Raw genomic sequence first — 27,755 nt, forward strand, 5'->3', positions numbered from 1 at the left:
ACAAGGAAATGGGAGACAACCCCAGGGCTTTTATGCCTCTGATAACAACTATGAGGAATATTGTTCATCCCTCTTGCCTTGGCATTCACTGAATGTCCCCAACCAGCCCTGTCTGTCTTGTGCCTGTTTTCCCTGGTTTATTTTTATTTCAAACCGTATTCAAACTTCTGCTTCTCTTCATCCTCCTAGGGGTGTGTGACCAGAACCATGTCAACGACTTCACGCTACGTGACGGGTCCGTCACTTCTGACAGCAGCCTGTTTATCCAGGACTGGACAGTGGGAAAGCCAGGGAAGAGCTGTGAAATGTGGAGAGAAGACAGGTGCTCTGAGCATGCATCCAGCCTCTGCCAGTTTCTGCTCTCCCATCAGTTTGCAGAGTGCCACCCGGTGATCCCCCCCAACATGTTCTACGAGGCCTGCGAAGAGAGCAGCTGCTACGAGGATGAAGCCTGTGAAATGATCAACTCCTATGCTCACATCTGCAGGGAGAATGGGGTCTGCATAGACTGGAGGACACCTGAGATTTGTCGTAAGGGCTTTAACTCTCTCTTAAAAGTGAGACAGAAACTGTCTGCTTGGTACTGGTGGTGGTGCTGATGGTGACAGGGACCCCCTTGTCAGTGCAATATGGATTTTTGAGTGCCCTGTAATGTGGCAGAGGTTTCAGATCAAGTTTCCCAACCAAGTCATATCACATATCTGAGAACTGATTTTGTCATTGTGGTAGGTTGAAATTACACCCCCCCCACCACCATAAAATTGCCAGACCTGCTCAGCTGAAAGCAAACTGAGCTATATTTAGAATCATAGAATCAGTCAGGGTTGGAAGGGACCACAAGGATCATCTAACTCCAACCCCCCTGCCATGGACCTCACACTAGAGCAAAACTACAACCTAGAAATATGGAATGCAATGAATATGTACAAAACATACAATATTTGCAAGTATTTGCAATTTATTAAAAACACAAGAAGCCCCCTGGACAAAACCAGGGGGCCACCAACAGCTTCCTCCCACCTCCCTGCTCCCTTCCCCCACTCTATAGAAGATAAAAGAGAAGATTAGAGAGTAGCTATTAGTACTTAGCCACAACAAAGAAATGCAGCCAAGGTCAGCAAAGACAGCAGAAGCACCAGCTAGAGTGAAGAAGCCAGAAAGAGAGTTAGTTTACACAACTAACTTCATGTTGGTTTTCAGTCCAATGGGATTATTCAGACTTTATCATTATTTTCCTTTTTTTCCATTATTTTCCATCCAATGGGAATTTATTTACATTCTACCACGTTTTGCTCAAGATCTGTGGAAAATTTTCTAGGCACAGCCTAAAACTGCCACAGTCATCCATTAAGTTGCATATTATGGGGAAAAAAAAGTGTTTCTTAGTGAACTGCTGACTAGTAAAATGCAAGGTGATTATGGAAGGCTGAAGGGATAGCCTGTGAAATAAAGCTGTGCACAGGTAAGCACAGCTGTGTGACAGTACCTGGCTCTGCAGCCACTGAACCACTGTGGGGTCAGGTTTGGACTGAGAGTCTGCTCTGATTCTGCCAGGCAGTTTCAGCTGCAGATGTCACTGCTTTAGTACAGACCCTGGTGGATCTGTACAGGGCAGACAGGGAAACTCAATATTTGGACTAGCAACACTGCTTCTCATTCTGTCACTGGCACTTAATGGCCCAAAATAAGACTTTTTCTCTGTGATAGATTCACATATGCCCCACATTCCAACTTTCCAACCAAAGGCCCATGATGGAAGAGCCAAAGTGATTTTAAGTTCCTACTGCAGCGAAAAATGTGGAAATGGACAGTCTCTGGTTGTGTCTTTTCTTTCCAGCACACACAAACTACACTGACCAAACCAGATGTAATTTGCTTTGCAAAGCTGTTTCTCTTCCTGGCTGTGCTTTGCTTGTGTTTTAGAGGTGAAGAGGTTTGTGCTGTGAGAAAGCAGTACAGCAGTTTTTTTTGCTCAGAAAGCAGAAATACTCAGAAGATAAATGACAGCAGTAGCAGTTGTTAATCTCCATGCACTGATGTTTCCATGAGTGCTTCTCAGCAGCTCTTTCAGCTCTTTATGTGTGATGTGGACATGACTTCTGGGTTGTGGTAGTTTTAGGCTATGACTTTAAAAATTTCACAGATCTTGAACAGAAAGTGGTAAAAATGTATATAAATCACTGTTGGGTGTAAAAAGGAAAACCATTCTAGACAATCCCATTGGAGAGATAAGGGACTTAAACTACTTGTACCAAAACAGTCTCTCTCTCTTCTCTCTTCCTTGGGCTGGGAGATGCTAACTTTGTGCTTCTGCTGGCTTCTGCTTGACCTTGGCTGCGTTGTTTTGGCTAAGTCTAACATCTCTCTGCTCTTTCACTTGCCCCTTTTTGTGTACATGGAGGTAAGGGGGAGCAGGGAGGGAGAATCTATTTGCTTCCCCTGGTTTTTGGCCAGGGGGGTCCTTGTGCTGTTCATTAATTGTAAATACCTGTAAATATTGTAAATCCTATATATTGTGTACATATTCATTGCATTTCATTGTAGATTGTAGTTTTGCTTGTAAATGCAGCTTTCATTTGCTTCCAACTGAGCTGGTCTGGCAAATTTAATGCTGGGGGGCAATTTTCAACCCACCACATAGGTACTTGCCAATACCCACCTGCAGGTAGGTATTTGTTGCTTGTCTGCTCTGTGAAACAAACCATGATTTTGTACCTCATTGCTTTTCTCTCCTCCTCCTGACCCTCATTCCTGCTTCTCTGATGGGTATCACAGAAACATTCAGGTTGGAAAAGACCCTCAGGATCACCAAATCCAACTGAGAACCCTATTCTACAAGGTTCACCCTAAACCATATCCCCAAGCCCCACATCCAAACCACCTTTAAACACATCCAGGGATGTGTTTACCTTGGTAGAGCTGTGGTTCTTTGATGAGGATACTGCTGGCATTTAGCAGCTGCAGGGATTCCTGGGAAAAAATATTTTGTGTGAAAACAATGTTTTTCATGAGCCATTCCTGTTTCTGGTGGGTTTTGTGCTTTGTCTTTCCTTGAGTTGTTTTGCAGACCTGGGTTAGAAAGCAAATGCATAACAAATTGTTCCTGCTCAGCTGAGGGGCACTGACATGAGGGTAGGGAGGCTCTACAGAGGGTCTTGGATAGATTGAATTCATGGCCAACATTAACAGGATGAGCTTCAACAAGGCCAAATGCCAGGTCCTGCACTTGTGTCACAACAACCCCAAGCAACGCTACAGGCTTGGGAAGTGTGGCTGGAAAGCTGTCTGGCAGAAAGGGACCTGGGGATTCTAATCAACAAGCAGCTGAATAGGAGCCAGCAGTGTGCCCAGGTGGCCAAGAAAGCCAAAGGCATCCTGGCTGGGATCAAAAATGCTGTGTCCAGCAGGAGTAGGGAGGTGATTGTCCCCTGGTACTCAGCTCTGGGGAGGCCACACCTCAAGTATTGTGTCCAGTTTTGGGCACCTCAATGCAAGAGAGATGTGGAGGTGCTAGAGCCAGTGCAGAGGAGGGCAAGGAAGCTGGGGAAGGGTCTGGAGGATAAATCTGATGAAGAGTGACTGAAGGAGCTGGGGATGGTTAGTTTGGAAAAGAGGAGGCTGAGGGGAGACCTCATTGCTCTCTACAACTACCTGAAAGGACATTGTGGAGATGCTGGTGCTGGTCTCTTCTCCCAGGTAATGAGTAATAGAACAAGAGGGAATGGCCTCAAGCTGCCACTGGGTAGGTTTAGACTGGACACTAGGAAACAAAATTCCATGGCAAGAGTGTTCAGGCATTGGAATGTGCTGCCCAGGGAGGGTGTTTGAGTCCCCAAGCCTGGATGTGTTTCAAGGTGGTTTGAATGTGGTGCTTGAGGATCTGTTTTAGGGGTGACCCTTGTAGAGTAGGGTTCTGAGTTGGACTTGGTGATCCTGAGGGGCTTTTCCAACTTGAATGTTTCTGTGATTTTGTGCATCCATCAGAGAAGCAGGAATGAAGGTCAGGAGGAGAGCAGAGCAATGAGGTACAAAACACCTTTGAACCACCTCTGCTAGTGAAGGATTTGTGTAGTGGATCTGCACTGAGGTTATTCATTGCTGTTCATTTGCTGTGTGAGTAAAGCATGCTGGTGAGGACTCCCCATCAAGTTCCTGTGACTTTTCAAGTCCCTCTGCATCTGCTCAGCTGTGATGGTTATCCACACATACAACCACACACTCCAACACACCAGAAATAATTTGATTTACCATGGCTTGAAATACAAAAGAGTTAATGTTAAAGACGTTTCTGTTTCCTTTGGCTGCTGAGAAGGGTGTGAGCAGACAGTTCAGTTGCTTGGGAGCTGAGGTCTTCAATCAGTAAATTTCTTTCAGTGTTTTTTGTCAGGGGACTGAAAAAAAGTTTTATAAACCTCAGAGCAGTCACAAACTGGGAAAAGAAAAAAAAAAAAAAAAAAGGAAACACTTTTCCTAACTGAAGCTGTAGAGAAAAATAAAGTAGACTTAAGGGAGTACACAATATGGAAGCTATATCCATAGGTTTCTTGAAAGCCTTAGCTTTTTGTTTACTTCTAGAGACAATACCTGCAGTGTTGTCAGCTCCTCATTAAAAAAAAAAAATTGATGTTGGCTTGGGGGGGAATGTAACTTTCCTTGATTCAGTTTATTCTGTTAATCAGGCAGATCAGTTATTAAGGTGCAGAAATGCAGCAAATGGAGTTTGGAAGGCGCAGCTGTTTGGTAGCTTGCTTTGCTTGTTTGGAAGCACTGCTGCCTATCAGATTGTCAAAAGTGGTTCTCAATTCTTACCTCTCTTGGCCAGTGTGGAAAACAGAGTCAGGCAAGATGTTCAGCTCATGCAAGACATTGTATTGCTATTAGGGTAATTCACACTTTGCTGATTCAAAGGGCCTGCAAGTGTGGCTTGTTGATTTCTGCATGGACTCTAACTTAAGGAAATGCCCTTAACCACATTCCACAGTGGATTTTCTTAGCATTAAACATTTCCTTTCCAAGGTTTTTGTGTCTGCAGAGGACAAAGAAAATGTCCATTAGATGGTGACTTTCAAAAAAAAAAAAAAAAAACAAAACAAACAACAAAAAAACCAAACCTGAACAGAATTCTAAAGGAAACTGTGAGTGGAAACATTTAGCTGCACATCAGATCTTTTTCTAAAGAGTGTTTCTTTTTCTTTTTCTTTTTCTTTTTCTTTTTCTTTTTCTTTTTCTTTTTCTTTTTCTTTTTCTTTTTCTTTTTCTTTTTCTTTTTCTTTTTCTTTTTCTTTTTCTTTTTCTTTTTCTTTTTCTTTTTCTTTTTCTTTTTCTTTTTCTTTTTCTTTTTCTTTTTCTTTTTCCTTTTCTTTTTCTTTTTCTTTTCCTTTTCCTTTTCCTTTTCCTTTTCCTTTTCCTTTTCCTTTTCCTTTTCCTTTTCCTTTTCCTTTTCCTTTTCCTTTTACTTTTCCTTTTCCTTTTCTTTTCTTTTTCTTTTTCTTTTTCTTTTTCTTTTTCTTTTTCTATTTCTTTTTCTTTTACTTTTTCTTTTTCTTTTTCTTTTTCTTTTTCTTTTTCTTTTCCTTTTCTTTTTCCTTTTCCTTTTCCTTTTCCTGTTCCTTTTTTTCCTTTTCCTTTTCCTTTTCCTTTTCCTTTTCCTTTTCCTTTTCCTTTTCCTTTTCCTTTTCCTTTTCCTTTTCCTTTTCCTTTTCCTTTTCCTTTTCCTTTTCCTTTTCCTTTTCCTTTTACTTTTCCATTTCCTTTTCCTTTTCCTTTTCTTTTTCTTTTTCTTTTTCTTTTTCTTTTCTTTTTCTTTTTCTTTTTTCTTTTTCTTTTTTTCCCTGCCTTCCTCAGCAATGAAATGTCCCACATACTTGACATATGATCACTGCCACAAAGCCTGCATAAAGCACTGTGAGAACAGCACCAAATTGAGTGTCTGCAAGGATTATCCCACAGAAGGCTGCTTCTGCCCAGACGGACAGGTGACTTTCAATGACAGCTGTGTGGCTGAAGAAGTCTGCACACAGTGCACCAGTGAGGATGGCAGCCACCACCAGGTAACTGCACACTTCTCAGCTTACCTTTGTGAGTAGTTGGGGGTTTGTAAATATGTTTGTAAACCTGGTCTAACTGTTTTTCAGTTTGGGTACTTTCTTTCCTAGCTCAGTTCTTCATAACCCACTGGCTGTCAGCTTCCTGTAGCTCCCCTAGTGTGAAATTAGCTGGGAGGGATATAAAACTCCCAGCTGAGACTGCACAGACCTGGAAATGCATAACAGATTTGTGTGGAGGGAAGAGAGGAGGATGGCATTCACACTTTGAGTACTGTGTCCAGTTTTGGGCTCCTCAATTTAAGAAGGACATTGAGACACTTGAACGTGTCCAGAGAAGGGCAGCGAGGCTGGTGAGAGGCCTTGAGCACAAACCCTATGAGGAGAGGCTGAGGGAGCTGGGACTGTTTAGCCTGGAGAAGAGAAGGCTCAGGGGAGACCTCATTGCTGTCTACAACTACCTGAAGGGAGGTTGTAGCCAGGAGGGGGTTGGTCTCTTCTCCCAGGCAACCAGCACCAGAACAAGAGGACACAGTCTCAAACTGCACCAGGGGAAGTTTAGGCTGGAGGTGAGGAGAAAGTTCTTCACAGAAAGAGTAATTTGCACTGGAATGTGCTGCCCAGGGAGGTGGTGGAGTCACCATCTCTGGAGGTGTTCAAAAAAAGCTTGGATGTGGCACTTGGAGCCATGGTTTAGTTGTCAGGAGGTGTTAGGTACTAGGTAATAGGTTGGACTTGCTGATCTCTGAGGTCTTTTCCAACCTGGTTGATTCTGTGATTCTGTGACAAGTTAATGATTACTGAGATGAACACCTCTGCTCAGCAGGCTTCTAGCACTAATGACAACTGAATGATGAATCTGTGGTCCTGCTCTGGTTGGACTCAATCTCTGGAGGTCCCCTCCAATTCCTAACATCCTGTGATCCTCTGAATCTGGAACCCTTACTTAAAACATGCTCTATTGTCTCCACAAAGCTTACTGAAACACTTTCAGTGGTTGGTGGGGAGCAGTGAGACCAAGGTAACCTTCTGGCAAGTTGTGTTAACCTACATCCTTTTTAGTTTTGTTTTTTTTTTTTTTTATGGATGAGAATCATTCCTTTGATGAAATTAATCATTTTAGTTTTACTGAAAATCCACTTTCTTCCACTAAATCAGTGTCAGAATGGGATTGGGAAGAGCCACGAGTGCTGAATACTTGTGGTGGTGCACAAGTTCTGCATGGGACAGCAATGTGCCCCTGTGGCCAAGAAGGCCAATGGGATCCTGGGGTGCATTCAGAGGAGTGTGTCCAGCAGAGACAGAGAGGTTCTCCTCCCCTCTACTCTGCCTGGTGAGGCCACACCTGGAATATTGCATCCAGTTCTGGGCTTCCCAGTTCAGGAGGGACAGGGATCTACTGGAGAGAGTCCAACAGAGGGCTACAAGGATGCTGAAGGGACTGGAGCACTGCCTGATGAGGAGGGGCTGAGAGCCCTGGGGCTGTTCAGTCTGGAAAGATGACTCAGAAGGGATGTAATCAATGTCTGTAAATATCTGAGGGCTGGGGGTCAGGAAGGAAGGGACAGTCTCTGCTCAGTTGTGCCCTGGGATATGACAAGGGGTAATGGATGTAAGCTACTGCACAGGAGATTCCACCTCAACATGAGGAGGGTCTTTTTTACTGTAAAGGTCACAGAGCACTGGAAGGGGAACCCAGAGGGGTTGTGGAGTCTCCTTCTCTGGAGACTTTCCAGCCCTGTCTGGTCACATTCCTGTGTGACCTGTGCTAGATTCTATGGTCCTGCTCTGGCAGGAGGTTGGACTGGAAGATCTTCAGAGGTCCCTTCCAACCCCTAACATCCTGTGAGCCTGTGAAGTATCTCTTTTAAATGCTCTTTAAATGCACTACTGGTGGTAGGTCTGCATCAGCAGCCCCACAGTGTGCCTTTGTACAGGACAGGCCCACAGGGCTCCAAGGAGCCCCATTTGCCATGGCTTGTGCCTTAGTGCTGCCTCCTGGGACTGTCAAAGCAGCAAATATTCACTAAATATGATGGTGAGGGTTTCCTACTGCTGCAAAAGGTGCTGGTAAGGGATCCTGACAGCATGAAGCCCCCTCCTCAGGCAAACACACCCTCCAGTGCTCTGTCACCCTCACTGCAAAGAAGTTTCTCCTCATGTTGAGCTGAAACCTTCTATGTTCTAGTTTGAACTCATTGTTCCTTGGCTTATCACTGTGCACCACCCAAAAGAGCCTGGCCCCCTCCACTTGACACCCACCCCTCAGATATTGATAGACATTGATCAGATCCTTCTCAGTCTTCTCTTCTCCAGACTAAACAGCCCCAGGGCTCTCAGTCTCTCTTCACAGGGAGATGCTGAAGTCCCCTAACCATCCTCGTGGCCCTCTGTTGGATTCTCTCCAGCAGGTCTCTGTCTCTCTTGAACTGGGGAGCCCCAAACTGGACACAGGATTGCAGGTGTGGTCTCACCAGGGTAGAGTAGAGGGGGAGAAGAACCTCTGTAGACTTGCTGGACACATTTTTCTTGATGCCCCCCAGGAGATATTTCTAGTAACCAGAGATTAAAGTTTTCTGAAGAACTCAGCACTTGGACCTTGTACTAACTTTTATTTTGAGGTTACAGTATCTCCATACATATGGCCATGATTTCTGGTTTGTGTTTCTGTTTTAGATCTTCTTTTATGTACTGTACCATTGGATTTGTGTAGTACTTATTGAATTGGCAAAATGGAAGGGAGAAAAAAAACAAACAACCCAACCCAGTAATTTTTTGCAATAAAAGGAAGAGGAAAAAAAAAAAAGTCATATTTCTCTTGAAGGAGAAAATAACTTGCAGCGTAAATAATCACTGCCCCATACATAGATCAATTGTGCACAACTGTCAGTGACCCTGGCAACTCTAGTTATTGTCTTATGTCTCCTATATGAAATGCTTGTTGAAAATGCAGATTAAAGTCTAGGATCTGTGTGCCTTAAATCCCTGAATCCTCAGGCAATGCAATCTGCATTTTTTTTCCCATTTAAATAATTGTTTCAAGCCCTCATGGAGAAAAACTCAGCACACATCTCAGGGATAGCTTCTTCAGTGCTATCTGCAGAAGTTCTAAAAAGGTGTGAGTTGTCCCATGCCCCTTAGTGGGGGTTTGAACTCTGAAAACCTCTTGTCTGTACCCCAGTGGCAAGGCTTAGATGCAGCTGCTGTGTGGATGGGGAGGTGGAGGGCAGGGCAGGATCAGCTCACACAGCCCTTTTGTGTCTCTACCCTTCCAGGATTAGCTGTGTGAGCATTCCAACAGGCAATGCAAATGGCTCTGTGCCTTCCTACCCCAGACTGTGCTTGGGCTTGCAGGATTTTCAGTACCAGTGCCCATATAGAGTTCTACAAGAACTCTGCTAGCTCTTCTCATTTCTTCTGCTATAGCCTGGAGAAGAGGAGGCTCAGGGGAGACCTTGTTGCTCTCTACAACTACCTGAAGGGAGGTTGTAGCCAGGTGGGGGTTGGTCTCTTCTCCCAGGCAAACAGCAATAGAGCGAGGGGACACAAACTCAAGCTGCACCAGGGGAGGTTTAGGCTGGATGCTAGGAAGAAATTCTTCACAGCAAGAGAGATTGGCCATTGGAATGTGCTGCCCAGGCAGGTGGTGGAGTCACCATCCCTGGAAGTGTTTCAAATCAGATTGGATGAGGCACTTAGTGCCATGGCTTAGTTGATTAGGTCGTGTTGGGTGATAGGTTGGGCTTGATGATCTCTGAGGTCTTTTCCAACCTGGTGAATTTTGTGATTCTTTGAAAGGGACTCCTGATTGTACTGTGTGCAAATCAGACTGCTGCAAATGTTAGAGAAGACTTCTGTAATTCTCTGTGTCTTGAGATGTCCACAAGCTTTGCACAACACCACCTGCAATTGCAGGCATTCTTTCTCAGCTGCCTTCTCAGGACATTGTAACCCTGAGGCCATGGAATGCTCTGACAGGGCTCTGAAGTTGTTGGTTTTTTTATTTCCAAGCCCTGAGATAATGTTCTTTACTAGCAATACATTGATGCAAGCTTTCTTTGACTGAAATAGATTGCCTATGGATTAACTGCCTCTACAAGATTTGGTTCCTAAGCTTTGTTAAACCTTGGGTTGACTTGTTCCTAGCATGTGGGATGTCTTATCTTTGCCATGCTGAAAGCAAAACGTCCTTTCAGACTCCTCTGATGGTTCCAGGCACATAAATGTCCCTGAGTACAGGTGGCAGCATGCTTAGGTATCCCCTTCCTTTCTTATTACTAAAGGGCTCAGCAAACTGTTGTTTTTAAACAGCACTCCAGAGTTTTCCAGATGACACCTTTGCCCTTTTTGTCCTTCTAACCTACACTACATATTGTCCCCCAGAATCTGGACAGACTGTGCAAAATTAATGTCATTGTCCCTCAGTGCATCTTCTCACTCTTACCTCCTTATTCACATAGATTTTGTCTGTGAGCAGTTCTCTACAGGTAAAGGGAGGGGGGGTTGGACCTGATGATCTCTTGAGGTCCCTTCCAATTTCTGATACACTGTGATACTGTGATAATTGCTCTTTAACATCAATCATTTCACTTTCTCTCTCTCAGGAGAGAAGGAGCAGTGGATAAACAGTGAAACCCTTTCTCAATATGCTTTTATTTTACCTCCAGGGATGGTTTCAGATTTGGGGTGTGCTGTAGTGCTTCAGGCCCACTGGGAAATCAAACCATGACACAGAATCAGAGAATCATAGAATGGTCTAGGTTGGAAGGGACCTCCAAAGGTCATCTGATCCAATGCCCTCTGCAGTCAGCAGGGGCATCCTCAACTGGATCAGGTTACCCAGAGCTCTGTCAAGCCTCACTTTGAGTATCTCCAGGGATGGGGCCTCAAATTGCCCCCTGGGCAACCTGTTCCAGCGTTCCACCACCCTCATGGGGTATCCCACATATTCTTAATAAAAAATATACACTGCTTATTTTTGTGTTTATTACTATTTTAGGAAAGCAGCTACTTTATTTCCCCAGAATGCTGGGGTTTTTTTCCCCTTATTACTGCTGAATATCCAGCCCTGGTGTTCAGTTGCAGGAGTCCACAGTTACTCATGACAGCCTGCAATTACATTTATGACATCTGAGCATTTTTTGTGCTTACAGCAATAACAGTTCCTCATTCCTGCATTCTTTGCATCCTTTGCTAAGCTGGTACATGACAGTAAATTCAGAATTATGTTCCCCCATAGGTTCTGCCTGTTAGCAGAGCATCCAACCTGCACAGGCTTCTAATTTTATCAGCTAATGTTACTCACCCTCACCTGCTCCCATTGCTAACACAGCAGTGACCAGAATATTTGATTTCTTTCTGACAGTCTGGTTTGTTGGTTTGTTGCTTCTTTGTCCATGCAGCACATGGAAACGTGGATTCCTGCCAACGAGCCTTGCAAGATTTGCACATGTCTGGATAACAAGAAAATCAACTGCTCTGTCCAGCCTTGCCCTGCTGCCAAATGTAAATTGGTTTTCCTCTATGGTTACACTTGAATTGGTGTTTTCATTGCCTAGTTTTCTAGTTTTAGTGCAGACAACACTGCATTGAATGGCAGTGCTCATCTGGTCGAGGGTAGGAAGACTCTGCAGAGAGATCTGAACAGGTTAAATCCATGGACTGATGTCAATGGAAAGAGGTTTAACAAGGCCAAGTGCTGGGTCCTGCATTTTGGTCACAAAAACCCCAAGCAATGCTTCAGGTTTGGGGCAGAGTGGCTGGAAAGCAGCCTGGTGGAAAAGGATCTAGGGGTGATGATAGACAGCTGAACATGAGCCAGCAGTGTGCCCAGGTGGCAAAAAAGGCCAGTGGCATCCTGGCCTGTACCAAACTCAGTGTGTACAGCAGGAGTAGGGCAGTGATGGTACCCATTTACTTCTACCTGGTGGGGCCACAGCTTGAGTGCTGGGTTCAGTTCTGGGTGCCACAGGATGGGAAAGGGATTGAGGGGCTGGAGGGTGTCCAGAGAAGAGCAAGGAGGCTGGGGAGGGGTTTGGAGGGCATCATACAAGGAGAGGCTGAGGGAGTTGAGGTCGTCCAGTCTGGAGAAGAGAAGGCTGAGGAGAGATCTTATTGCTCTCTTCAACTGCGTGGAAGGAGGCTGGAATGAGGCTGGTGTTGGTGTCTTCCAAGAAACCAGGAACAGGATGAGAAGAAATAGGTTTGAGTTGTGCCAGGGAAGGTTTAGGTTGGACATGAGGAAAAACTTCTTTAGTGAGAGAGTGGTGAGAGGTTGGAACAGGCTGCCCAGGGAGGTGGTGGAATCACCATCCCTGGAGGTGTTCAAGAAGCTGTAGATGTGGTGCTTCAGGATCCATTTTAGTGGTCATGGTAGCTGGGTTATGATTGGTCTCAATCTTAAAGGTCTTCTGCAGCCTCAATGATTCTCTGGTTCTATGATTATCCAAACTTGTTTTGTGGATGTTTTCTTCCAGCTGTTCAGTGTGGTCCCTGTGAAGTCCCTCGTCTGCGCAGGGACAGCAGCCAGTGCTGCCCTGAGTTTGAATGTGGTAAGTTCTCATAAGCTACTGGAATCTTCTTGGTCCATATTTTTACCAGATGATTTACAAGCCCCTTTTTAATTTAATGCAGCATTTCTTTTTTTGAAAGCACTGAATCACTGTGCAGTTGTGTAAAACAAGGGGTTGGAATAGATGACCTCTGGAGGTCCCTTCCAACCCAAACCATTCTGTGAGTCTATCTAAGTCCATCTTAAATTTGTTCCTCTTCCCATAAGAGATGAGGAAAGAAGTTGAGCTATTTGCTTTTATCTAAATGAAATCAGAATGTTTCTTTGTTTTCCCCCTAGTATCTATTTTTGGTCTCTACTCACACCTTATATACAACATCAGAACCTTAACCCTTATAACCAACCCCTTACAACCCAACTGTTCTCTTAAGCTATTTTGAAAACAAATTCTGACCTGCTGAACTCTTTTACTTCCTATTATAGGATAGCAATTGAGTGTAGGGAAGAAAAGTGTAATGGGGATGTCTCTTTGTGTGTATCTTTTATGGAGGACTAATTACTCAAGTGTGATCTTAAACACTTTCTCAATTTCTCCCTTCTCAGTCTGTGATCTGGTTTCCTGTGATTTGCCTCCTGTCCCTGCCTGTGAGTTTGGCCTGCAGCTGGCTCTAACCAACCCTGGAGAATGCAGACCAAATTATACATGTGGTAAGGTATCTTTATTTTTTTTTTTTTCCAGCAGGGAGTAGCACTGGAACATTGCATCTGAGTAACACTGACACCTTCCATTAGCCATTACTTTATCACTCTGAAAGGTTTGATTTTGGAGCCAATTGACATTTAATGGCTTCACAGACTTGGAAGAAGGATATTGTTGGCAATTTTCTGAGTGCACTTCTGAAGCAAGGCAGAGAAACACTTTGCTGTTGGCCGCTTGTGCTCAGTCTTCTTTGCTTACTTCACAAATCTTTGTATAAGAGACAAGAATGTTTTTTTGGCAAAGTAGAAATCTTTTCCTGACCCTGCAGCACAATCTTTGACCAAGGTCTTTCATTTCTGTGTTACTTCTAAGTCTCTAAACAGATTTCTAACGGCCTGCAGTAGCAGGCTTGGTGCAGCAGTGCTGCTGTCTTGGTCACTCACAGCACTCCACAGCATCATGTACCTTTTCTTCCCAGCATGTAACAGAGAAGCGTGCAGCACAGTTCAGAGACCTTCCTGCCCACCTCATCGAGAGCTGACTGTCAAGAAGACTGAGTGCTGTGACAACTATGAGTGCACCTGCAACTGCACAAACTCAACCCTGACCTGCCCTCTGGGATACCTCTCCAGATCTCTCACCAACGACTGTGGCTGTGTGTCTACCACCTGCATTCCAGGCAGGGTAAGAGGCATGAAGTGTCATTTCCATCTTTCATACATAGAATCATAGAATCAACCAGGTTGGAAGAGACCTCCAAGCTCACCCAGTCCAACCTATCACCCAGCCCTATCCAATCAACTAGACCATGGCACCAAGTGCCTCATTCAGTCTTCTCTTGAACATCTCCAGAGATGGCGACTCCACCACCTCCCTGGGCAGCCCATTCCAATGGGCAATCTCTCTCTGTGAAGAACTTCCTCCTAACATCCAGCCTATACCTCCCCTGGCACAGCTTGAGAGTCACATGAGGTGACAGCACCAAAGTCAGTAGGTATTGAGGCCCCCCTACAATGAGACTACTGGATACTGAAGCCAGGGGTATTTTTAATTTGAGCTGTCTGAGAGAAATACACTGTTGCATCACACCATTGCTTCTTTGCTCACAGGCATTTATTCTAACAAAATCAAACCAGATTTTGAGATAATCAGATTTATATATATTAAAAAAATAATTAAATATATTTATATACATATAAATAATTTAAATACATATATATAAAATAAATAAAAAATAATTCATCACTAAAAGATATTGAAATATATTTATAGATGTTATGCATAATATATAAAAATATAAAAATATTTTATAACTAAAAGATATGAATATATGTTTATAGATGTTATGCATAATATATATATATATGATATATGCATAACATCTATAATATCTATAAAATATTTCAGTAGCTATATTATATCACAGTATCACAGTATGTTAGAGGTTGGAAGGGACTTCAGGATATCATTGAGTCCAACCACCCCTGCCAGAGCAGGATCACTTAGGGTAGTCTGCACAGGAATGCATCCAGAGAAGGAGACTCCACAACCCCCTGGGCAGCCTGTTCCAGTGCTCTGTCACCCTCACTGGAAGGAAGTTTCTCCTCATGTTGAGCTGAAATCTTCTATGTTCAAGTTTGAACTCGTTGTTCCTTCTCTTATCACTGTGCACCACCCAGAAGAGCCTGGCCCCCTCCACTTGACACCCACCCCTCAGATATTGATAGACATTGATCAGATCCCCTCTCAGTCTTCTCTTCTCCAGACTAAACAGCCCCAGGGCTCTCAGTCTCTCTTCATAAGGGAGATGCTCAAGTCCCAGAATCATCCTTGTAGTTCTCATTTGGACTCTCTCCAGCAGTTCTCTGTCCCTCTTGAACTGGATTATATATAATATATTTTACATCTAATATTTTATATATAATATGTATTATAAATATATATTAAAAAGTATATTTTTATATATAAAAATTATATTACACATATATTATATAATGAAATTATATGATATATGGACTTATATATAAAATTGTATTTTTATATATTTTTATATTATTTATATATATTTATATTTTTATATATATATTTAGATAGAGATACAGATTCAGATACATAGGTAGGGAGGATGGATAGATACATAGATAGATAGAGATAGAAAGATATAAAAGTAAACATATATAAAGCCAAACCCATTTGAAATTTCAAGGTTGTTGAAGTCTGAGTAATTTCAGTGGTACTTTAAAAGTTTTTAATTTGTTTCTGGCACACAGAAGTACATGCTTTGAGTCAGCAGAGTTACTATATAATCTCTCAGTCCTTTGCTAACTTTAGATTTATGACACCTTGGATCTAACTTCATGTGCTCATTGATGACTCTTTACCTCTGCCTGAGGAGGCATTGTGGTTTATATGAACTATATTACCACTAGATATTCACCTGCCTTTGGTAAAGCTTCATCAGGATGTATTTTTGACTTATTTTGCCAACCTTTTGGTAAGTTTTTATATCAGGTTGACCTTTCAGAAAGGAGAAGTTGCAGGGCAATGTAACTTTTCATTCAAGCAGCCTTGCCTAACAGCTTAATAGAGGGTTGCACTCTTCTGCAGCTCAGGAGATCTAGCCTTTATTTTCTAAGTAGTTCATGATCTTGCACAAGTCTTTTGATGTCTCTGTGGCTTACTTGCTACATCTATAACAATAAATGATGTTCAGCTCTTTAATCCCATGGTGTAAAATTCACTCAAAGTGCAACAGAAGAGATGAAATGACTTTTGGGGTAGCTATGATGGCCTAAGCATACAAGGGAATGAATGCTGGTAGCTCCAGTTAGGACCTTTTCAGCTCAGCTGATTTAGCTGGAAGAAGTTTTCCTTTAATGGCTCCTTCTACAGGACTCCCTGTTTCTTATCTGGAAATATTGGGTCACAGAGAAACTGACTCAGACCCTGGGCAATTCCATGGGCTGAAGATAAAAGTTACAGAACTGTTTTGGTTGGAAAAGACTTCCAAGATCAGCAGGTCCAACAACCTAACACCATCAAGACCATTAAACCATGTCCCACAGTCCCATGTCCACACACTTCTTGAACACCTTCAGGGATGGTGACTCCACCACCTTCCTGGGCAGCCTGTTCCAATCCCTGACCACTCATGCAGCAAAGAAATTTTTTGTAATTTCCAACCTAAACCTCCCTTGCACAAAGAAATTTTTTGTAATTTCCAACCTAAACCTCCCCTGCACAATTTCAGAATTTCACCCTTTCTCTTTCCTTTAACAGAGTGTCCACAATTTTAAGACCCTGTAGCATTTCTCCTAGCTTCAAAATATTCCATAAAGTTATGGTGGGATTCATATTTTCAAAAGCTGCCTTCTGGAGCCAGCAGTGTGCGATTTCCTGTGTTAATTGTTGTGTTCTGTAGGTGTGTGTGCACAACAACATCGTCTACCCCATCAGGACAACCTGGGAAGATGGTTGCAGGGAGTGCTCTTGCACTGATGTGAGGGATGATGTTACAGGACTTCAGGTGATGGAGTGTCATGACAAAGCATGCAACACGTTCTGCTCTCGGGTGAGTAACGTACAAACCAGTGCCTTAGCCAGCAGAGTCCTGATGGCTGTCTGGAATGATTTCAAACCTGTTTAGACAAACCATAAAAAAAAAAAAAAACAACAAAGAGAAAATGAGTGTTGTAGCAAGGAATGAGCTTGGGAATTGAGCCTTAAGAGTGCCTGAGCATAATTGATTTTATTTTACTGCCAAGGAAATCCACGACAAGTCACTTTTATACTGCAATAAAAGGAGAGCTGCATCCTGAAGTGTCTGTCATTTACACCACTTGCACAATGAGTGCTCACAGAATCACAGAATATATCTGGTTGGCAGAGACCTCCAAGATCATCCAGTCCAATCTTTGACCCAGCACTGAAGGGTGAACACTGAAGCATGTCCCTAAGCACCAGGTCCACACAGTGCTTGAATACCCCCAGGGATGGTGACTCCACCACTGCCCTGGGCAGACCATTCCAATGTTTGAGAACCCTTTCAGTGAAGAAATATCTCCTAATATCCAGCCTGAACCTCTCCTGGTGCAGCTTAAAACCCTTTCTTCTGTTCCTATTGCTTGCCACCAAGCAGAAAGGGCTGCCCCCTTCTCACTCCAGCCTCCTCTCAGGTAACTGTAGACAGCAATGACGTCTCCCCACAGTCTCCGCTTCTCCAGTCTGAACCATCCCAGCTCCCTCAGCTGCTCTTCATATGTCATGAGCTCTAGACCCTTCATGAACCTCATTGCCCTTCTCTGGACATGTTCATGATGACTGAAGTTCAATTTCAAATGACTGATTTAACTGAACTTCACTTTCTGAAGAGAACATTCCAGACCTGTCCATAGCTCAGCTCTGCCTACCATAGCAATAATAACACTACATGCTGTGGCCTTTATGGTACTCTGACTTCTACTCCAGGCTACAAAATTATGTGCTCTGCTTTTGGAAGACCTCAAAGGAATTATGAGGATGTTCCTGCTGACTGCAGGGAAGTCAGATGAGATGACCTTTGGAGGTCCCTTCCAACCCAAACCATTCTATGATTCTGTGACAAAATTGTGCTTAGCTGGTATCTTGTGTCAAGACATGTTAAGGGAAGAGAGTGGATGTTGCATTGAAATGAACCCATCCCAAAGCTCTCTGAGGAGGTCAACGCCAAATACAGACATCTCACTTGCAAACCAGGTCTGAGTTTGCTTCATTCTTTGTCACAGTCCTCTTCTGTCCTCTTCTACGTGTGTCAACATTTTAACGTTCTTTAGAAAGCAAGCTGCAATCGTTGCATGTGCCACAAGGAGGAGAGGTGCCTCATTGCTGGAGCTTCAGAAATGACTTCTTTGAGATTGCCTCACAGAAAATCACAGAATCACAGAATATTAGGGGTTGGAAGGGACCTGGAAAGATCACCCAGTCCAACCCTTCTGCCAGAGCAGGATCACGTAGAGCAGGTCACACAGGAACACACCCAGGCAGGTCTTGAATGCCTACAGAGAGGGAGACTCCACAACCCCCTGGGCAGCCTGTTCCAGTGTTCTGTCACTCTCATGGGAAAAAATTCTTCCTCGTGTTCACATGGAACTTTCTATGCCTCAGCTTTCACCCATTGCCCCTTGTCCTGTCATTGGGCATCACCCAGCAGAGCCTGGCTTCATCCTCTTGACATTCACCTGGTTATTCTTGGCATTCCTCTTGGTTATTCAGCCTGGAGAAGAGAAGGCTTCAGGAAGACTGAAGATTTTGTTTCCAGCATTTCAAGTGGATTCTCATGCCTCCTACTGGGTTTTGCTCATTTTATCACTCTTAATGTTGTGTGCATTTTAATTCATGGCTTTTGACATGGTGTGTTAACCCTTCAACAGAATGCTGAGCTCCTCATTTGTTCCTTATTTCTGGATCAGTGAGTTGCTTTCTTTTCTCCTGCAGGGTTACAAGTACACAGTCCAAGAGGGAGAGTGTTGTGGGAGATGCCAGAAGACTGCCTGTGAGGAGCAGCTGTTCTGGTCTCGGGGTGATGCAGATTCTCATTTGCATGAGGTGAGGCAGCAGTGGTGTGGACACTTCCATTTCCATCAAAAGTGCTCTGCAACTATTTTGTATTCCATGGAAGGAGGTGAAGAAGACAGGAGCTATTTCTTCTATACATCAAGCTGCACTGAAAAATAATGGGGTTTTGGGTGTGTGTGTGACTTGGTTGTAACAAGTCACAGTTCCTGCCTCTTTTCAGGCTCCAAGGAAGAAGTATTTTTGGGTAGTATTAGTAATTTCACAATTGATCCTGGGATCAGAGGATGTTAGGGGTTGGAAGGGACCTTCAGGAATCTTCAGGTCAACCCCCCCAGCCAGAGCAGGACCATAGAATCTAGCACAGGTCACACAGCAACACATCCAGATGGGTCTTGAAAGTCTCCAGAGAAGGAGACTCCACAACCTCTCAGTCTTCTCTCCAGACTAAACAGCCCCAGGTCTCTCAGCCATTCCTCATCAGGCAGTGCTCCAGTCCCTTCAGCACCCTTGTAGCCCTCTGTTGGACCCTCTCCAGTAGATCACTGTCCCTCTTGAACTGGGGAGCCCAGAACTGGATGCAATATTCCAGGTGGAGCCTCACCAAGGACATTTCTTAATGTGGATTAGTATTCTTCTCTGCTTCAGAACACAAGGCTTCAGAGGCCTGTTTTGCTATCCCACTGTGTCTTACAGATTTCTGTTGTCCTAATGGAGTAATATACTCTGCTGTCTCTTTCTTGCTATATCCTCTTTAAACTCTTTTGCCATTAGCAAATAAGGATCTGACATAACAGAAAAGTTTTCCCTAGCTTTCAGGGCCAAGGTGTTTTAACTTAATGGATTTGGGGAACTGATTTTTTACTGGAGTGTATTCAAAGTGTTAACAGTGGAGGCATGCAGCTTCAAAGCAGTGCTCAGCTCCTGGCAGCTCTGAACTGTGACAGCATCTTTTTGACCTGTGGGGATTTTTGTTAAAGTTCCCACTTTGTCTGACCCATGGGGGATGATAATCAGTAGGACTGTCAACAGGATCTGGTCCATTTACATTTTCAAATTTTTTTTTTTGTCTAAATCTACTGTCAAAGCCTTTTTTTTTTTTTGGTCTTATTAGAGCTGATTACAGCTCTAGTTCCAGCAGAGGTTCCAGCAGAAAGAGGACAAACTTGACCGAGGAAGGACAGGAACTTGATGGAGCAGGTCCAGAGAAGGGCCATGAAAACAATCAGGGGGCTGGAGCTGCTCTGCTCTGAGGACAGGCTGAGGGAGCTGGGGGTGTTCAGCCTGGAGAAGAGGAGTCTCCAGGCAGACCTAATAATGACCCTCCAGTACCTGAAGTGTGCCTACAGGGAGGATTGGAGAGAGACTGTTTCCAAAAGCCTGTAGTGATAGGACGAGGGGCAATGGCTTCAAACTAGAGAAGAGGAGATTTAGATGTAATGTTAGGAACAAGTTCTTTAGCATGAAGCGGGTGGGACACTGCAACAGGTTGCCCAGGGAGGTAGTTGAGGCTCCATCCATGGAGATTTCAAGGTCAGGCTTGACAAGACTCTGAGCAACCTGATCTAGTGGAGGATGTCCCTGCTGAATACAGGGGGGTTGGACTGGATGACCACTGGAGTTTCTTTTCAACCCAGACCATTCTATGATTCTACACATTTAAATGTAGTTAGTAGTGCCTTTTCTTCTTCAAAGTTTATTTCACCTGCCCCTTCATTTTTCACTTTAAGGATGCTCCAGTAAGTCTTACACTCTACCAACCAAGAAGCTCTGGTGAGACCCCTCCTGGAGTACTCCATCCAGTTCTGGAGCCCCTATTACAGGAGGGATCTGGAGGTGCTGGAGCATGTCCAGAGAAGGGCCATGAGGATGATCAGAGGGCTGGAGCTCCTCTCCTGTAAGGACAGGCTGAGAGAATTGGGGTTGTTCAGTCTGGAGAAGAGAAGGCTCTGAGGAGACTTTCTTGTGGCCTTCCAGTATCTGAAGGGTCCTATAGAAAAGCTACTGAGGGACTTTTTAGGATGTCAGGTAGTGATAGGACTAGGGGGAATAGATCCAAGTTAGAGAAGGGGAGATTCAGATTGGATGTTAGGAAGAAGTTCTTCACCATGAGGGTGGTGAGACACTGGAACAGGTTGCCCAGGGCGGTGGTGGAAGCCTCATCCCTGGAGGTTTTTAAGGCCAGGCTGGATGTGGCTCTGGACAACCTGATGTAGTGTGAGGTGTCCCTGCCCCTGTCAGGGGGGTTGGAACTGGATGATCCTTGAGGTCCCTTCCAACCCTGACAATTCTGTGATGCCATAAACTGATTGCCACAGTAAGGATTTGTGGAGCACTGCTGACTGACAGCCTGCTCCTGACGCAGCAAACGTTCTTTTAGCGAACCAGCATGCTGGCTGTGGTGGTTTTCCCTCTCTCCAGTGGCACAAATTCTACTGCCTGTATGTGACCATTTTACAATTCCCCATCAGATTGGCACGGAGTGGAGATCCCCCTTCAACCCTTGTGTCATCAATGAGTGTGTCCGGGTGAACAACGAGGTCTTCGTGCAGCAGAAGAATCTTTCTTGCTCTCAGATGGATGTTCCTGACTGTCCAGAGGGAACTGAGCTACGTTGTGACCAAGTGATAGACTGCTGCCCTTCCTGCAGATGTGGTAAGCTTTTGTGTATGACCAGTGCAGAATGGATCAGCTCCTGGTTCTCAACAGCAGTTTCAAACGTGCACATGAGCCACGTACAGCACTGCCTTGAGGCTCTCCTCTGTAATTTTGACATTGAGTACATAACTCCTGCTGCTCTTATTTTCTCTTTCCAACTCTTGCCAGTTCCAACTGTCTCCTCTTGAACTGCTTACTGTTGAAGCTGGGGCTATTTAATCTTGAGAAGAGAAGACTGAGAGGGGATCTGATCAATGTCTATCAATAGCTGAGGGGTGGGTGTCAAGTGGAGGGGGCCAGGCTCTTGTGGGTGGTGCACAGTGATAAGACAAGGAACAATAGGTTCAAACTAGAACATAGAAGATTTCACCTCAACATGAGGAGAAACTTCTTTCCAGTGAGGGTGACAGAGCACTGGAACAGGCTGCCCAGAGGGGTTGTGGAGTCTCCTTCTCTGGAGACTTTCCAACCCCACCTGGATGCATTCCTGTGCAGACTACCCTAAGTGACCCTGCTCTGGCAGGGGGGTTGGACCTGATGATCTTTTGAGGTCCCTCTGATATACTGTGAGACTGTGTGAACTTCCCAAACTGGTATACCAGAAGGCTGCAGAGGGACTGTTTGCAAAGGCCTGCAGTGATAGGACGAGGGGAAAAGGTCTGAAATTAGAGAAGGTCAGATTTAGATTGAATGTTAGGAACAAGTTCTTTAGCATGAGGGTGGTGGAACACTGCAACAGGTTGCCCAAGGAGGCAGTTGTGGCCCCATCCCTGGAGATATTCAAGGTGAGGCTGGTCAAGGCTTTGAGCAACCTGATCTAGTGGAAGTTGTCCCTGCTGAATGCAGGGGGGTTGGACTAGATGACCTTTGGAGGTCCCTTCCAAACCAAAGCATTCTGTGATTTTATGATTCTATGATTCCATGATTCTCTGAACAGGGAGTTTGCATGCAGCCACACTGTCTTCTGTACATCTCTGAGCATTTGTGACTCTGGCCTTTTCCTAGCACAAATTTGGGTCAAAAGTCCAGATCAGAAGATTTGGCTAATTGGCCTCAGTCTGGGCAGACTTTCAGTCATGTTTAATTCACAGGTATACATGCAACCAAAAGATGAGGAGCTAGGAGTGGGAGGAAGAGGGGAAATAAAGACTGTATCTTGCAGAAAACCTGAGTGCCTCTTCTGAGAGTGCCAGGCTTGAACTGGATGTGAAAATTACTGTTAAAAAGTAGCTCAGCAAGGATATTTGGAGGTAGACTTAAGGACAGCTCTCAAAAATTTTGAGGTACAATTTAACAGGGCTCATTTATGCCTCTTTTCAGTGAAACGGGATCTAAATAGCTTCAGTTGGAACTCTAGTAACTAACCCCCCCCATTTCTATAGTTTATTAAAGCTTGGTAATGTCATGGCAGTGTTAAATGGAATATTACCTTCTTTTTTTCAGTCCCTCTCAATGGATGTCCTTTGAATGGCACTGTTATTGGGGTAAGACTTCTTTCCTTTTATTTGCTGTGATGGTAAGACATTTGAGATACATGAATGAGCTTTTGAAGACCACAAGCTTGCCAGAATACACATAAGCATGCAGGGCAGCTTTGTTCAGAATCACATCAAGGGAGCCTTTGAGGCAGAAGCAGTGACAAGGGGCACAGTTCATGACCCTGCTGCAGTCTTCCTGCATGACATTGAGTATCTCTGTAAAATGAGGACAGAAATGTTTCCTTATCTTGAAAGGATGCTTGATAAAAATGCTTAGGAACTGTGGTAATCTGTGTTGTGTAATGATTTAGAGGCTACCAAAAAGGCAGGAAACTATCTGTGAGGGATAATCTCAGAAATGATCCTTGCCCACTTCAGGGAAGCAAAAAAATTCCCCTGTTCTTCCTAGAGGATAAAGCAGATTAAAAAATGGATGGAGAGTCTTGCTCCACCTGTGTAGAAGCAGGGGTATCCCTCCTTGGCTATTAACAGGAACAGGAAAGCTGAGCTTCCTCACTATTTGACCTCTGTCCCCTTTCAAGATCCTTGCTGATATGCCCTCAGAGGAAATGCTTTCCTCAAGTGCATATTTAATGGATAGATTAAGACATGTTTAACCCAGCCCACGGCAGTGGGAGTGATGGGAGTTAAGCATCTGATCTCATTTATGTCGAATTCATCTTTGGAGAGCTCTGTCAATTGTCCATTGTTTCCCTAAATCCATATTCTGGCAGCACCTCTGGTGTCAAATTGCTCTAAATATTCTCACCATCCCCCAGGGAAAGAGGTCCTCTTTAGTCATTTAACCTAACTTTTAACCTATGTATCCCTGCCTTGTCAATCTATGGCTTCTTCATTTCTTTGACAGGCAACTTCACCCAAGTCTCTTTGGACTTGGAGTTATGGCAGAGGGAACCTTTCTCCATCTATTCTGGGTTTGATATATTTGTTCTTTTCTTTTTAATAGCTGATAAGCATAGGTTTATCAGTCTCATACAGCTAAAGACCTGTCATCAAGTATCTATCATTGTATGTGGAGATTTCTTCCCTGTAAAATGAAATCCAAGGAATAACTCTGGCTTTCTCTGTCAGGACACTGAGAGAACGGGTTTCAGAGTGGTAAAATCTTAAATGATCTGCTTTCTTTTTTATTCCTCTGATGGATGTTGTCAAAATTAGTTGTGGCATTTGAAAGCCAACTGTATCCTGGGCTGCAGCAAGAGAAGTGTGGCCAGCAGGTTGAGGGAGGTGATTCTCCCCATCTGCACTGCTCTGGTGAGACCCCACCTGGAGTACTGTGTCCAGTTCTGGAGCCCCTATTACAAGAAAAATCTGGAGGTGCTGGAACATGTCCAGAGAAGGGCCACAAGGATGATCAGAGGGCTGGAGCTCCTCTCGTCTGAGGACAGACTGAGAGAGTTGGGGTTGTTCAGTTCAGAGAAGATAAGGCTTTGAGGTGACCTTATTGTGACCTTCCAGTATCTGAAGGGGGCTACAAGAAAGCTGGGGAGGGACTTTTTAGGATGTCAGGTAGGGATAGGACTAGGGGGAATGGAGCCAAGCTAGAGGAGAGGAGATTTAGATTGGATGTTAGGAAGAAATTTTTCCCCATGAGGGTGGTGAGACACTGGAACAGGTTGCCCAGGGAGGTGGTGGAAGCCTCATCCCTGGAGGTTTTGAAGGCCAGGCTGGCTGTGGCTCTGAGCAACCTGATGTAGTGTGAGGTGTCCCAGCCCCTGTCAGGGGGGTTGGAACTGGATGATCCTTGAGATCCCTTCCAAACCTGACAATTCTGTGACAGAGACCATACTTGTAGAGCATGTCATGGAGTATAGTGGCTGCTAACTCCTGCCACCTCCTGCTTGAGAGGACATGCATACAAACATTTTATGTTGCAAAAAGCTCTTTCCAGCATTCTCTCCTTTCATGAATGACTTTTTATCCAACCTGATCTGCCAAGTAAATCCTTTTTTCTATTTTTCCAATTGTTTTAAATTATTTTGAACTACTTTAAAATGAAGCATAATCATATTTGGACACTAAATGTCACCCTGCAGTGTCTATATTTTGAAAGCTAAAATATTACCATTTGTATAATATAGAAAATAAAAAGTCCCTTTTAGAGAATGAATTCATAAAGTGTTTCAGCTGCCACAAAGCTACAGTTTTAATAGCTCTTAATTCTTCTCTGCCTATATAGAAATGCTCTCTTTAATTTATGTTTTTATTCTTCTAACACAGCTTTGGGGGATGTATTCTTGTTCTTCCTGTCATTTTATCAAAACACAGCCTGTGCAGGATTGGGAGGGGGTAGTCAGGCCCCAGCTATCACACTGCTTCTGTGCTCTTGCTGTCACAAATGTCAAACATTACTGAAGTTAGCATTCAGCAATGCAGTCACCAAAATATTTTCTCAGAGGATGGAGAGTGTGAAATTTGGGTTGTGATATAATCTTGGAAGATTTCTCAACCAAATAACCTGCCTTCCTTCTTGCCTTCCTTCTTGCTTTCTTTCCTCCCCTCTTTCTTTCTTCCCCTCCTTCTTTCCTCCCCTCCTTCTTTCCTCCTCTCTTTCTCTCCTCCCCTCCTTCCTTCCTCCTCTCTTTCTCTCCTCCCCTCCTTCCTTCTTCCCCTCCTTCCTTCCTCCCTTCCTTCTTTCTCCCCTCCTTCTTTCCTCCCCTCCTTCTTTCTTCCCCTCCTTCTTTCTTCCCCTGCTTCTTTCCTCCCCTCTTTCTCTTCTCCCCTCCTTCCTTCTTCCCCTCCTTCCTTCCTCCCCTCATTCTTTCCTCCCCTCCTTCTTTCCTCCCTTCTTGCTTTCTTCCCCTCCTTCTTTCCTCCTCTCCTTCTTTCCTCCCCTCTTTCCTTCCTCCCCTCTTTCTTTCCTCCCCTCCTTCTTTTGTCTCTTTCTTTTCTCCCCTCCTTCTTCCCCTCTTCCCTTCCCTCTTTCTTTTCTCCCTTTTCTCCTAAAATAATAAAAACCCCACCCTAAATTAGATTTCATATGAAATGAATGAACTTTTCAATTAAACCAGCTTCACTTAATGATGTATTATAAGTCAATTACCTACATGTCTGAGAGCTTTTGAGCAGCTGGCCTTGCTGCAGCTTTTGTCTCATGCTATTCTCTACTTCAATGACTGTTCCAGAGCTCTGGTCAGGAAGGAAGATGTGGTGCTCCCAGAAATTTATACTTCCTGGATTTCAAAACCTTTCTTCTGGGTCCTTTAAGATTAAGTTTCAAGTTTCATTTTATACCAAGGGAAAACTTTGCTCTGTTAACTCATTCACTGAGTGGTTCCAAGTTTTGAGTCTTTTACTGCAGTTCTGTTAACCGACTGTGTCCTTAATCCCTTGATTTTTTGGTTTTTTTTTTTTTTTGCCCTGTATCTGGTTACCAATATTATATTCCAGTAATTTGGTGTGTTGCATTCACTCCACTGTTCCTAACAATGCTGTGGGCTTTAACTGCAGCCTTGCAAGCAGGTGGCTGTATTTACCAAAAGGATTATCTGTATCACTCATCTGTTTTCCCAGGCTTTTACTGAGTGGCATTTTTTGAAGGATGTCTGAGTAGATTTGGGCTTTATGCAGGTTCTTTTGGTTGCACTGAGATTAACTCTGGGGTAGCAGATGTTGGCTTTTCATTCTAAGCTAGCCAAGAAAACACACCATAGGTGTATTATATAAAGGGAAAAAAAACCCCAAAACTCTATCAACCCATTGCTTCTTGCAGTTCTGTCATGCTAAGCAATGTCTGTTCACATAAAGCCATTGTTAAAGCCATTTGCATGCTGATACCTAAATACATTAAATAATGCCACAGAACTAAGGTGGATCAAGGTAAGACCTTCCTCTAAAAGTTCAAGGCACTTCTATATGAGTTAACTTTAACATGTCTCCATCAGGTCCTATGCTCCTGCTCATGAGAATGATTTCACAATCAACTCAGCTTTAACTTTCTTGTATTTAATTGGCATGTTAGAACTCTGTGGTGGGTTGAAATTACCCCCCAACATAAAACTGCCAGATCAGCTCAGCTGAAAGCAAATGAAGCTGTATTTACAAGCAAAACTGCAATCTAGAAATAGGGAATGCAATGAATATGTACAAAATATACATTGTTTGCATCTATTTACAATTTATAAACAGCACAAGAACCCCCCTGGACAAAACCAGGGGGCTGCCAACAGGTTCTACCTCCCTGCTCCCTTTCCCCCTGTACAAGGTAAAAGATGGCAGAGAAGAGAGTAACTCTTAGTACTTAACCACACCAAAGGAACACAGATAAAGTCAGCAAGCCTGCAGAAGCACCAGGTAGTATCTGCCAGAGTGAAGGAACTGAAAAGAGTTAGGTTACCAAACTAACTTTATGTTGGTTTTCAGTCCAATGGGATTTAGACCTTATCATTATTTTCCTTTTTACATCCAATGGGAATTTATTTACAATCTCCCACATTTTGCTCAAGATCTGTGGAAAATTTTCTAGGTGCAGCCTAAAACTGCCACAACCTCCTAGAAGATCCAAGGAGTATATCAACTGCACTGTCAGTTGTGCTCTCTTAAACCCTTTCTTCATAATGTGAAAGCCTAGAGCTCCCAAGGCATGCTGTGGTAACTCTTTACTTCTAGAGGGCCTGAATTGAGTATGATTGTGGTAGCAAGCAGACCAAACCCAAACGTACTTTGCAACTGGTCAATGTCATGAGGACATCTCCCAGATTTGCAAAGCTTTATGTGTGTTCATGCAGCTGTATGTGTAGAGCAGCACTGGTGAGTGTGAATTAAATGCCCCTGTGAGGCCATGTGCTCTGTAC

General features: G+C 43.9%; 1 protein-coding gene across 1 annotated transcript in view; it reads left to right on the forward strand.

Annotated features, from left to right (window-relative positions):
• The window catches only part of VWF (von Willebrand factor), a 160,032-nt gene that overhangs the window by 118,902 nt on the left and 13,375 nt on the right, over positions 1–27,755 (forward strand). Inside the window, exons 36-45 of the mRNA XM_054399900.1 lie at positions 190–531; positions 5,845–6,050; positions 11,447–11,549; positions 12,521–12,595; positions 13,159–13,263; positions 13,734–13,939; positions 16,677–16,826; positions 18,728–18,838; positions 21,277–21,460; positions 22,907–22,947. Coding sequence (XP_054255875.1) covers positions 190–531; positions 5,845–6,050; positions 11,447–11,549; positions 12,521–12,595; positions 13,159–13,263; positions 13,734–13,939; positions 16,677–16,826; positions 18,728–18,838; positions 21,277–21,460; positions 22,907–22,947 — 1,523 coding nt within the window. The remainder of the gene's footprint in view (positions 1–189; positions 532–5,844; positions 6,051–11,446; positions 11,550–12,520; positions 12,596–13,158; positions 13,264–13,733; positions 13,940–16,676; positions 16,827–18,727; positions 18,839–21,276; positions 21,461–22,906; positions 22,948–27,755) is intronic.

Source organism: Indicator indicator, chromosome 3 (assembly GCF_027791375.1).
Source record: "Indicator indicator isolate 239-I01 chromosome 3, UM_Iind_1.1, whole genome shotgun sequence".
NCBI classification, from domain to species: domain Eukaryota; kingdom Metazoa; phylum Chordata; class Aves; order Piciformes; family Indicatoridae; genus Indicator; species Indicator indicator.